The sequence below is a fragment of the Marmota flaviventris genome, chromosome 1 (genome assembly GCF_047511675.1).
Source record: "Marmota flaviventris isolate mMarFla1 chromosome 1, mMarFla1.hap1, whole genome shotgun sequence".
NCBI classification, from domain to species: Eukaryota; Metazoa; Chordata; class Mammalia; order Rodentia; family Sciuridae; genus Marmota; species Marmota flaviventris.
This window is the reverse complement of record NC_092498.1, coordinates 120489205-120501377: the sequence shown is the minus strand read 5'-3', so window position 1 is coordinate 120501377 and position 12173 is coordinate 120489205. Positions and strand designations below refer to the sequence as shown.

At 37.1% G+C, this 12173-nt stretch overlaps 1 gene segment (V, D, J or C); it reads right to left on the bottom strand.

Moving 5' to 3' along the window:
- Positions 1–10864: 10864 nt before the first annotated feature.
- Positions 10865–11462, bottom strand: LOC114106469 (immunoglobulin lambda variable 8-61-like). The segment is given in 2 exon segments: positions 10865–11213; positions 11311–11462. Coding segments are annotated over 2 exon segments (363 nt in total).
- Positions 11463–12173: the final 711 nt, after the last annotated feature.

Below are 12173 nucleotides of genomic sequence, written 5' to 3'. Positions count from 1 at the left end.
CCCTGAAGGTGATCCAGAAATCAAAATGAATGATGACTTATGCTCAATTAGCATGAGCTTACCCATTCACTTAGATCAATCTGTGGATTACTGCATACACCCATGCATACACTGATTATTCTTAGGAAGAATAAACCATGTAATGATATTAGCCTATGATTACAATGCCTTTCTTCATTAGTTTAAACACAAATGCAGGATCTAAGTTTACTGAGATGGAGGATTTTAAATGCAAACTATTCTTTTAACCAGGCTTGATATTATGACATAAGTAAAATAAAACAATTTTATTGTTATGTTCTAAGGCTTTGGAATATTGGAATTAAGTTTGAAAATATTTTATACAGGGAAAGAAAACATATTTTTAAAACTTCACTTACACTGCTTCCACTTGGAGAAGAATATCTGAATTCTACTATTCACATAGATACTTTAAATGGCCTATGATTAAGGAGTTAAAAAAACAGCAAGTAAAAGACAAAATGAAATAAGACCTTGCATGTCAATTTGCAGAGAGATCAGATATGTTTACATGCTTAACTCAATAATCCTCTTTGAAGAAAGTCCATTTATGGAATTTAGTGTCTAATTTGCAAGTTCAAAATCTGAGGTTGATGGATAGACACTTGTCAATAATGAAATTTATTATATATACATAATTATGTGAAATTTGAAATTTGAATAAAATGTTATATATTAAGATATACAGATATTATGGATTACCATCTTGATGAGTTACAACTTCTGTGCTTTACTTACTTTACTGGTGATAATATACAATTTTATTATTTTCAGTATTAATATAATTTTTTGTGATTTTTTTTTTGGTTTTTGTTTTTACAGTTTCTATGAGCATTGTATAATGGGAGTGAATTATGGTGTGCCACTAATGTAAACCAAAAGCTGATGTCTTATTTTATAAACAATGAGGTTCTTAACTACCATAGTAAAGTGACATAAACCTAAAACCTCTACAGATGAGTGTTTTTACCCACTTGCTCACCTGGTTTTTTCACTGTCACACTATTTTCATATACAGGACAGTAATAAGTGCCCTTGTCCTCAAACTGGAGCCCAGAGTTTTATAAATAATTTAATTGGTTGAGAAATCTTTCTATCCAGAAATTCAACTTGGAAATTCAGGCCCCAGGTGTTCGAGTCTGAGGAAGAGTGCTCACATACAAGTCTTGCTAGTACCCCTCCCATAGTTTATTCTACCACCTGTTCAGAGTGAAGGTGAGTCTGGGTGTTGACCCCGGGATGCAGAGAAGGGGAATGGTCATGTTGGCATAGGCAAAGAGACAGAATCTACAAGCATAGACCCATCACAATGAAGGCAGAGGCAGGGGTCACTGACTTGGGTGTTCTTCAAGGCAGTGGGTCATTTCTAAGGTCAGCAGTCTGCTGTGGGACTCTGAGGCCTGTACCTACTTCTGCATTGACAGAGGAGCAGAGGGATGAAAGGAGTCCAGGCCATGGTGTACACAGCCCTTTCTTAGGCCTCACTTTGATAGATCCACTAGCCCAGGCCTCTCTTATTCCAGCTCCATTGGCCTCCCAGAGTTGGAGCTTCTCATACAATGTGTCCATACCCCTGTCTCTAGCCCATGTGAACTCACAGTGTCTGGGTCCCTGACCCAGGGAGGGTGGCATGATGAACTAGCTTATTTAATACATGGGGCTTAGGAGGAAATGACTGCTAGGACCACACTAAAGTGCATATGCATGGAAATCTAGCCATTTTGTACATTTTTAGGCTCCTAAGGTGATATCTTTATTGACCAGAATATGTTTAACGAGGACTGTGCCCATTTTAATATCTAATTTTACAGCATCTGCTCTGGGGAAATTGTACAACAAAATTGGGACAAAGATGTGGGGCAGAAGGCATTTGTTGGTGAATTGTGAAAGATGAGATCAGAGGAAATAGAAAAGAGATGATATGTCAAGAGTAGGTGTGACACAATGAACATCAAGTGGGAGAAGATGATGTACTCCATAGAACAAGATGAAGGAAAGGCAACACCTGTGTTCAGATCCACAGTGCATCCAGGTGGAAGAGTGGGTAAGAATGGTTTTTTGTTGTGCATTTAGCACATTATGACCATGGTATTAAAAGTTGGAAAATATTTAGCAATTTTAGAGATGAACAGTGCTGCAGGGATTTATCCCCCTCCCATAGTAATAATAATAAATTAACCACTAGTAGGGGACTTAGATGAGTCGATTATTTCTTCCTTCACTCATCTATTCTTTAACAATAAATGAGATCTTTCACATGCATCAGACACTAGAGATATGTAGAGAATTCAAGGAGTGGTCCCAGGTTGGGAGCAGCAGGAGTCAGGCACAGGAGGGTATGGGATTGCCCAAAAGGATATTCCAGGCCTGAGGACCTCCTCCTTATACAGAGTAGGGAAAGAGTTTATCTCTGTAGTTTCAGGGCCTGCAGAGAGCAAGGGCTCAAAACCCCTGAAAGAACTCAGATTTAACTTCATGTTGGTTCAGATAGAGGAGTACAATAGAGGAATAGGCACAAACCCTGTCCTGTGAGTGAATGCATCATCAAAGCTTATTGTTGCAGCCCAGAAAGCACCCTTCACACATTTTATAGGGGATCCTATAGGAAAACCATATTCGATGTCAGGCCTCTGTCTTTGGCTGACTCCAGGAAATTCTGACATCTGGGTTAACTAGCGCAGGTTCTTTCTGTGGGAACTTGTGGGCACCCAGATTTCAGAAGTCACTTACCCTACAGAAGAGATGCATATAACACTGGAGACCATGAAAAGACTCAGACTCCAGGACTCATGAATGTTTTCAGTCATGGATGAAAATGCATTGTCCTAGTCACTGTGATATGTGCAGGTAGTGTGGGCATGAATATCAGCTTTTGTTTATATTTGTTCAACATGATTCAGTATATCTTACAAGGGTCTCATGTTTCCAGCTGAGGAATTAAATCATATTCTAAATTTTTTAAAACTTTTTACTTTACTTTTATTTGTTCTAATTGGTTATAGATGGCAATAGAATGTATTTTCACATATTATACATATATAAAGTGTAAATTCCCATTTTTCTGGTTGTACAGGATGTATTATTACATTGGTCATGTATTCATATATACACATAGGAAACTATGTCCAATTCATTCTACTGTCTTTCCTCTTACCATTCCTCATCCATTCCCTTCATTCCCCTTTGTCTACTCTGAAGTATCTTTATTATTCCTCACCCCTTACCCTTATTTTGAGTTAGCATTCACATATCAGAGGGAACATTCAGCCTTTCTGTTTTTAGGATTGGTTCATTTCACTTAAGATGATAGTGTCCAGTTTCATCCATTTATTCATAAATGACAAAATTTCCTTCCCTTTATGGCAAATAATATTTGATTGTGTATATATACACCACATTTTCTTTATCCATTTATCTGTTTTAGGGCACCTAGGCTGTTTCCATAGTTTATATATTGTGAATTGAACTACTATAAACATTGATAGCTGCATAATGATAGCATACTGATTTTAAGATCTTTGGGTATAAACTGAGGAGTAGGATAGCCAGGTCAAATGGTGGTTCCATTCCTTGTTTTCTGAGGAATCTCCATACATTTTTCCTGAGTAGTTGCACCAATTTGCAATTCCACCAATTTGCAATTCCACCAGCAATGTATGTACCTTTTCCCCACATCATCAATAACATTGATTCTTGCCTGTATTCTTGCGTCATCAAAACTTGCCATTGTGACTTGAGTGTGATGAAATCTCAGTGTAGTTTTAATTTTAATTTTCCTAACTACTAGAGATGTTGAATATTTTTTCATAATTTTGACAGTTCCAGATCCCAAGATAGGCAATAAGTGCCATTCTACAGCCTGGAAACTTTCATACTTAGGAATGTAACTCATCGCACAGTATAGGTTGCTAATTTCCAACTCCAGCACAATTTGTAATTAAATATAGACTGGGATAAAATCAAGCAGTTATATTTATTTCTGTGGGGATAAGATAAATTGTATATATTGCTTAATATAATTTTTTTATATTTTGGAAAGCAATAGTATAGAAATTTGAAAAAAAACTTCCATTTTCTGATTAATAGAGAATTATAAAATAAATTATACTAGACTGTGTGCATTATGAAGTCATTAAAATTTATAAAACTTTAATATATTAAATTTTAATCATTATTTCTTCATTCCTTTCTTTCTTATTTTTTTGACCGGTGAGGAATAGGCAATGTATGTCCTTTTGTGGTTTTCTGTAGGTTTAATGAAAATTGATTTTCCACCTTCATGTAGTTCTCTTAAGTAAAATGACTGTTTATTTCCTGCAGATTCTCTTTTTTTCCACATGTCAAGCTCCACTTGCCCTTCTATTCAAAAAGAGTAAGACAAACATTCTTCCCTACTCCATTGCAGATCAGAAAATATTATTCTCCTCTTCATCATGAGTGTACCCAAATCCACCAACACATGTAGAGTTTTCTTTTGATTACCCTTTCTCTAATTTTATCTCCAAAAATTAATCCAAAATACTTTAATCCTTTATTATTGATTTTATTTTTTAAATACATGACAGTGGAATGCATTACAATTCTTATTACACATATACAGCACAATTTTTCACATCTTTTTTATATATAGTATGTTCATGCCAATTCATGTCTGTACACATGTATTATTTTTGCAATACAATTCTTATTACACATATATGACACAATTTTTCATATCTCTGTATATAAAGTATGTTGATCCCAATTCGAGTCTTCATACATGTACTTTGGATAATGATGTCCATCACATTCCACCATCCTTACTTGTCGCGACCCCTTGCCCGCAAGGAAGACGCAACTCAGGAATCTTCTTTCAGCAGTTTATTCAGGCCCTTGATATTTCTTCTTCTCTCCCTCGGATGCCCCTCCCAGCCTTAATAAAGCATCTCAAGCCCCAATGCAAAGCTGCCACGTGGAGCTTTCTCATAGGGTGATAAAGGATTACGTGCCAACTCTCCAAAAAAGGAGTTGTTTATCACAGGCCACAGTGGAAGCTGGCGCCATCTTCTAATGGCAGCCACGATCTATAACAATGGCTTACCACACTTACTAACCACCTGCCCTCTCCCTTTTCCTCCCACCCCTCTTCCCTAGCTACATTTCATCGAATCCTCCCATGCTCCCCCTCCCTATTCTGCTGTGAGTCAGCCTCTTTATATCAGAGAAAACATTCAGCATATGTTTTCTTGGGATTGGCTAACTTCACTTAGCATTATCTTCTTCAACACCATCCATTTACCTATAAATGCCATGATTTTATCCACTTTTGTTGCTGAGTAAAATTCCATTGTGTATATATGCCACATATTTTTATCCATTCATCCACAGATGAATTTGCTGCTGTAAACATTGATGTAGCTGTGTCCCTGTGGTATGCTGTTTTTATGTCTTTTGGATATAGTCTGAGGAGAGGGATAGCTAGGTCAAATTATGGTTCCATTCCCAGATTTCCAAGGAATTTCCATACTGTTTTCCATATTGGCTGCACCAATTTGCAGTCCCACTAGCAATGTATGAGTGTACCTTTTTTTCCACATCCTCACCAACACTTATTGTTGTTTGTCTTCATAATAGCTCCCATTCTGACTGGAGTGAGATGATATCTTTTTTTATTGGTTGTTCAAAACATTACAAAGCTCTTGACATATCATATTTCATACATTAGTTTCAAGTGGGTTATGAACTCCCATTTTTACCCCAAATATAGATTGAAGAATCACATAGGTTACACATCCACATTTTTACATAATGCCATATTAGTAACTGTTGTATTCTGCTACCTTTCCTATCCTCTACTATCCCCCCTCCCCTCCCCTCCCATCTTCTCTCTCTACCCCATCTACTGTAATTCATTTCTCTCCTTGTTTTTTTCCCATTCCCCTCACAACCTCTTATATGTAATTTTGTATAACAATGAGGGTCTCCTTCCATTTCCATGCAATTTCCCTTTTCTCTCCCTTTCCCTCCCACCTCATGTCTCTGTTTAATGTTAATCTTTTCCTCCTGCTCTTCCTCCCTGCTCTGTTCTTAGTTGCTCTCATTATATCAAAGAAGACATTTGGCATTTGTTTTTTTAGGGATTGGCTAGCTTCACTTAGCATAATCTGCTCTAGTGCCATCCATTTCCCTGCAAATTCCATGATTTTGACATTTTTTAGTGCTGCATAATACTCCATGGTGTATAAATGCCACATTTTTTTATCCATTCATCTATTTAAGGGCATCTGGGTTGGTTCCACAGTCTAGCTATTGTGAATTGTGCTGCTATGAACATCGATGAGTAGTTTTGTTTTGCATTTTTCTGATTGTAGAGATGATGAGCATGTTTTCATATGTTTGTTGATTGATTTTATATCCTCTGCTGAGAAGTGTCTGCTCAGGTCCTTGGCCATTTATTCATTGGGTTGTTTGTTTCTTAGGTGTTTAGCTTTTTGAGTTCTTTATATAACCTAGAGATTAGTGCCTTATCTGATGTGTGAGGGGTAAAAATTTGCTCCCAAGATGTAGGCTCTCTGTTCACCTCACAGATTGTTTCTTTTGCTGAGAAGAATTTTTTTAGTTTGATTTCATCTCATTTATTGATTCTTGGTTTTAATTATTGCACTATAGGAGTCTTATTAAGGAAGTTGGGGTCTAATCCCACATGATGAAGATTAGGGACTACTTTTTCTTCTATTAGACGCAGAATCTTTGGTTTAATTCCTAGGTCCTTGATCCATTTTCAGTTAAGTTTTGTGCAAGGTGAGAGATGGGGGGTAAATTTTATTTTGTTGCATATGGATTTCCTTTAGACCCAGCAACATGAAACAATCTGTATTGCAGATAGAAAACAAGCATGTGATGATGAAACTGCAAATCTTTGCAACTCTGGAAAGCAGTCTGAAGGTTCCTCACAAAACATGGAATGGAACCACCATTTGACCCAGATATCTCTTTCTCAGTTTATACCCCAAGCACTTAAAATCAGCATACTACAGTGATGCAGCCACATCAATGTCTATAGCAGCTCAATTCACAATAGCTAAACTATGAGACCAACCTAGCTGCCCTTCAACAGATGAAGGGACAAATAAAGTGTGGTACATATACAAAATGGAATATTACTTAGCCTTAAAGAAGAATGAAATTATGACATTGCAGGAAATGTATGAAACTTGAGACTATCATTCTAAGTGAAATAAGCCAGTTACAAAAAGAAAACGCCAAATGTTCTGTCTGATATGGGTTGCTAACCCATAGGAAGGGATAGTAAGTGGGGTAAGTGTAGACGTTCATTGTATTAGAAATAGGAGAATGAAGGGAAAGGAGGTAATAAGAATAGGAAAGACAGCAGAATGAGGTGGACATTACTTTCCTGTGTTCATAAATTAATAAATGACCACTATAGCTCCACATCATGTTCAACCACAAGAATGGGATCACAATGTAATGGGTTGTACCCCATGTATGAAAAATATGCTTTACTGTAATGTATATCTAAAAACAACCAATAAAAACAATGAGCACATGAAACAACACTAAATCTCATCTGTCTGTGTATAATAAAGTAGCAATGAAATCTGCTACACATCTATGGGATGGTTTAAATATTCCACAAAGGCATTGAAGTGAAAATAAATGTATTATACCAAAACTGTATATTCACTGTGAAATCCAGATGCCATAACGTAATGTGTAAATCAAAAGAAATAATGACATATGCTCAGCTAGCATGAGCTCACCCATTCTCTAAGGCCAGTCTGTGGATAGTAATAGATACACAAAAATTAAGAAGTTTAAAAAGCAAATAGAAAGAAAAATGAAACCAGCTCTTACATGTTAATCTGCAGAGACAACAGGAATGTTTACATGTATAATTCAATAATACTATATTAAAGATAATGCACTTACAGAATTCAGTGTATAATTTGCAATTACAGTTTCTAGATCCTGATGGGTTTGAGATACTGACCACTACTAAAATTATATTACATATACAATTATGCATAATTTATAATTTAAATAAACTATTATTGTATATTGACATAATGATACTATGGGATATCACCTTCATGGGATTCAACTTCTGTGAATATTCAACTTCTGTGCCATACCTCCTTTACTGGTGATAATTGAAAACTTTATTATTTTTAGGATTAATATAAATTGTCAAGACTTTTTTGTTTTGCCTTTTGAAGTTCCTCTGAGCATTATGTAATGGGAGATAATTATGGCATACCACTAATGTAAACCAGAATCTGATGTGTTATTTTATAAACAGTGAGGTTCTTGACCAGTGAAATGACATAAACTTGGAACCCCTACAGATGAGAAACATGTCCCACTACCTCATATGGTTGTTTTATTGTCATAGTACTAATTTCATATCCAGGATAGTAATAATTGTTCTCGTCCTCAGACTGGAATCCAGGGATTTACAAATACACTACATTGGTTGAGACATCTTATATCCAGAAACTCAAATGAGAAACCCAAGCCCCAGCTGTTTGTCTGAGTCTGACTCAGATACAAGTTTGTCTGAGTAGTGCTCAGATACAAGTCCTGCTAGTACCACTACAGGTATTATTTTTTACCAACAGTAGATCTCTGTTCAGAGTGCTGGTGAGTCTGGTTGTTGATCCTAGAGATGCAGAGCAAGGGAGTGGCTGTGTCAGCACAGGCAAAGAGAGGACCTGCAAGCATTGACCCATCACAGTGAAAGGCAGAGGCAGGGGATCAGTGACTTGAGTATTTCAGGCAGAGGGGAATTGCCAGAGAGAAATGTAATTTAAGGGGAAAACATGTTCTTGTTTGGTTGATAGATATAAATTTATAAAAATTCACTGTAAGATTTTTTTTATAAAATTGATAATCCAAATATAACTTACATATATGTATGAGTACATTTAAATGTAGGTAGTATATTTACTTATCAGATCTGCCATACAAACACATATGTGTGAGCACATACAGAATGAGAAAAAGAAAATAAAAGAAAGAGCAATTATTCTTACAGATCATAGGTATTACTATATTTCTTTCTAGCTACCACCTTCTACATGAGTTAATTTAGAATAAGTAAATATATCTCAAAGACCATTATTATATAGACCACATCTAATGCAGACACTAAAATAAAATATACTATTTTATGATTTCCTATTATCACTTCATGTTTACCCAGCAACTGAAGGCATTGAAGGAATCATGTGCCCTACTCTTCCATTAATGCAGCCACAGATCCTGATGACAAATTAGCATCCACTGAGAACACATACTTCCTTCTGTCCTGTTTCTCCCAGAATGCATCATGCACACCAGCTAACTTTAGGGCTACATGGAGATGCCACAGACTCCAGCTGGTGTAATCTCTACAAGGAGGGAAAACTTTCAGGTTTGCCAGGAGGTTCTATGTTTTGAAGACTGATTGAGAGCTCCACCAAATTACCTTTTGCAGACTAGAAAATGTACTGGAGAAACTGGTTTGAGAGTCTGTATTGTTGTGGGATTAATTTCCATTCATACACATGAGAACTTTTTAGCAGCTATATTATTTATTTAAACCACAAAATGTTAAAAGTAGATCAAAGGTTAATAAGAGCAACATAAGATAGCAATAATAAACACATATCAGGAATTTAACCTATATAGAGTTTCCTTTTTTCTCATTGTGTATTACCTCAACATAATAGTTTATAATATCATTTTCTATGGATAAAGCAAAAAACTAACTCATACTGAATTTTCACACATATCTCCTTTACCTGTCAGCATTGAGTACAATAGGCTCTGTTCATTTCCATGTATAATCTTCAGTTCTACACCTTTGTGTGCTTCATCAGAAGAGTCAGCCCAGCAGATGATAGAAGAGTGTTTGGAAGTCAGACTTCTATGGGAGTTTCCAGTAATGCATATACTAGATATTCCTGTGATCCACTAAAATATACAGATATTCATATGAGCCACTGAAATATTCAGATATTCATATGACCTACTGAAATTAGGCTTACAAAGAACTTTTGCAGATATGCATCCCATCTTGTGGCTGACATTTGAAATTAGATCATTGTTCCTTGCAATGACTTGATATTTTTTTTTATAAAGTTGGAGAGAAAGTTTTTTTTTTTGAGAGAGAGAGAGAGAGAGAGAGAGAGAGAGGGAGGGAGACAAGTTTTTTAATATTTATTTATTAGTTTTCGGCAGACACAACATGTTTGTTCGTATGTGGTGCTGAGGATCGAACCCGGGCCGCACGCATGCCAGGTGAGCACACTACCACTTGAGCCACATCCCCAGCCTAGACTTGATATTTTTATATGGAAATAATTTAGACATGGATGGTGATTCTGGCTGCATATTAATCATAAATCACCACAACTAAATTAATAACATAATTAGAAAGCAAAATTGTATTATGTTTTAATCATAAAAAATATAAGAGCAATTTTGCTGTTATAATTTAAAAGCAAAGTAAGCAATCATTTGATCTCCATAATCAAATCATTGTATGAGAAAAGACTAACCATCACTTGTTAGTATTTTGAGTGAGAAGAGTCTTTAAGGTAGGGGAGGATTCTCTGAATCTTCCTGATGGATACCTATTTGGAGAAGAGCTCCTCTGCTCCTCCTCCCAACCAAAGAGGGAGAGTAGAAACCTAGTGTAGGAGGATACACACAGAGAAATGAGACAGGTTGAGGCACATGGCATGATCCACTGGTAGGACAAGGAGTCATGCAGCAGCAGCATCTTCCCATGAAAAGTGTTGAACATTTTCACCCTCTCAATCTCCTTCCACCCTGTAAAGCATAAGACATTATGAGCACATGAAGAGGTTTTGGTTGTACTTCCTCATAGGTTTAGATCACTGTGCGGCCACTACCCATATAGAGTGAGCAGTGATAATCAGCCTCATCATCAGTCAGAGCCCCTGTGATGGTGAGGGCAGCTTTGTTTCCAAGGATGGAACCAGAGAATCGATCAGGGACTCCAGAGGGGTGGTTGTTTGTGCTGTAGATAAGTGGGCGAGGAGCAAGTCCTGGATTCTGCTGGTACCAGCCTGGGTAGGAACTGGTAGAGACTGACCCAGAACTAAGCCCACAGGTGAGTGTCATCTTCCCACCTGGAGATACAGAGAGTGAGGGCTCCTGGATCACAGTCGTCTGAGAATCCACCACTAAAAGCAATAAGAGACAGTTATTGTTATTAAGAGAGGTCCTCCTAAAACAGAGCTTTTATGTAGGCACCCCCAGGATTCGATACCCTCCCCTGACCTGAACCATAAGAGAGGAACACCAGTAGAACCATCATCCAGGCCATGGTGCGGATCTTCACAAGCACTTAGTGTCCTCAAACTCCTCACTTTGAGTTTGGCATTTTAAGGCCTCTTCAGACTCAGGTTTTTCATGCAAATCAAACTTCCTTTCTCGTCCTGCCCCAGTGTTCAGCCTGGTGTCCTCTGAAGGAGATAATGAAAAAAGCAGGTGCTGGGGACTCTCACATAGACCAGTGACTATAGGGAACTGAGACACGTGAGTCATAGTTGATGCCTTTCATAAGATCAGCTTCCTCAAACTTCTTCAATCCAGCCACAAATTTCATCTTTTGAAAGTCAGAGATAGAATAAAAACAAGAATGAATTCTCCATGTCTACCTAGTTCATCTATTTTATCACACACCCAGGCCTTCCTGGTGAACATTTCTTTCCTCTCCAGTAAATGAATGTTGTTCCCCTTGAGTTAACTCTCAGGCCCTTTTTCTTCAGCATAGATTCAATTTTGACACTCCAGAGCCAGTATTGTGGGAATCTCCATAGCCAGGTCCAGAGAGTTAGGGGTCTCCCACTGACTGAGTATAGAAACTATCTCAAGTAGCCTCAGTAGAACCCCAGGTTGAGATTACAGACACCCACAGCAGCAGCACAAGGTTTGGGAAGCCATCTGCCTCTGCTCTAAGAAGTCATCAGTTATATGGCTTTAGCACAGGTGTAACTACAGAATTTGAGATAAAGTATGAGATTCTTCCCAGCATCAAAAATAAGAAAAAATAAATAAAATCATGTTCAACATACTTGAGAACAAAATTAAGAATATTTATGATCAAATTAATGTGAACTTCTCTACCATTTTAAGACACT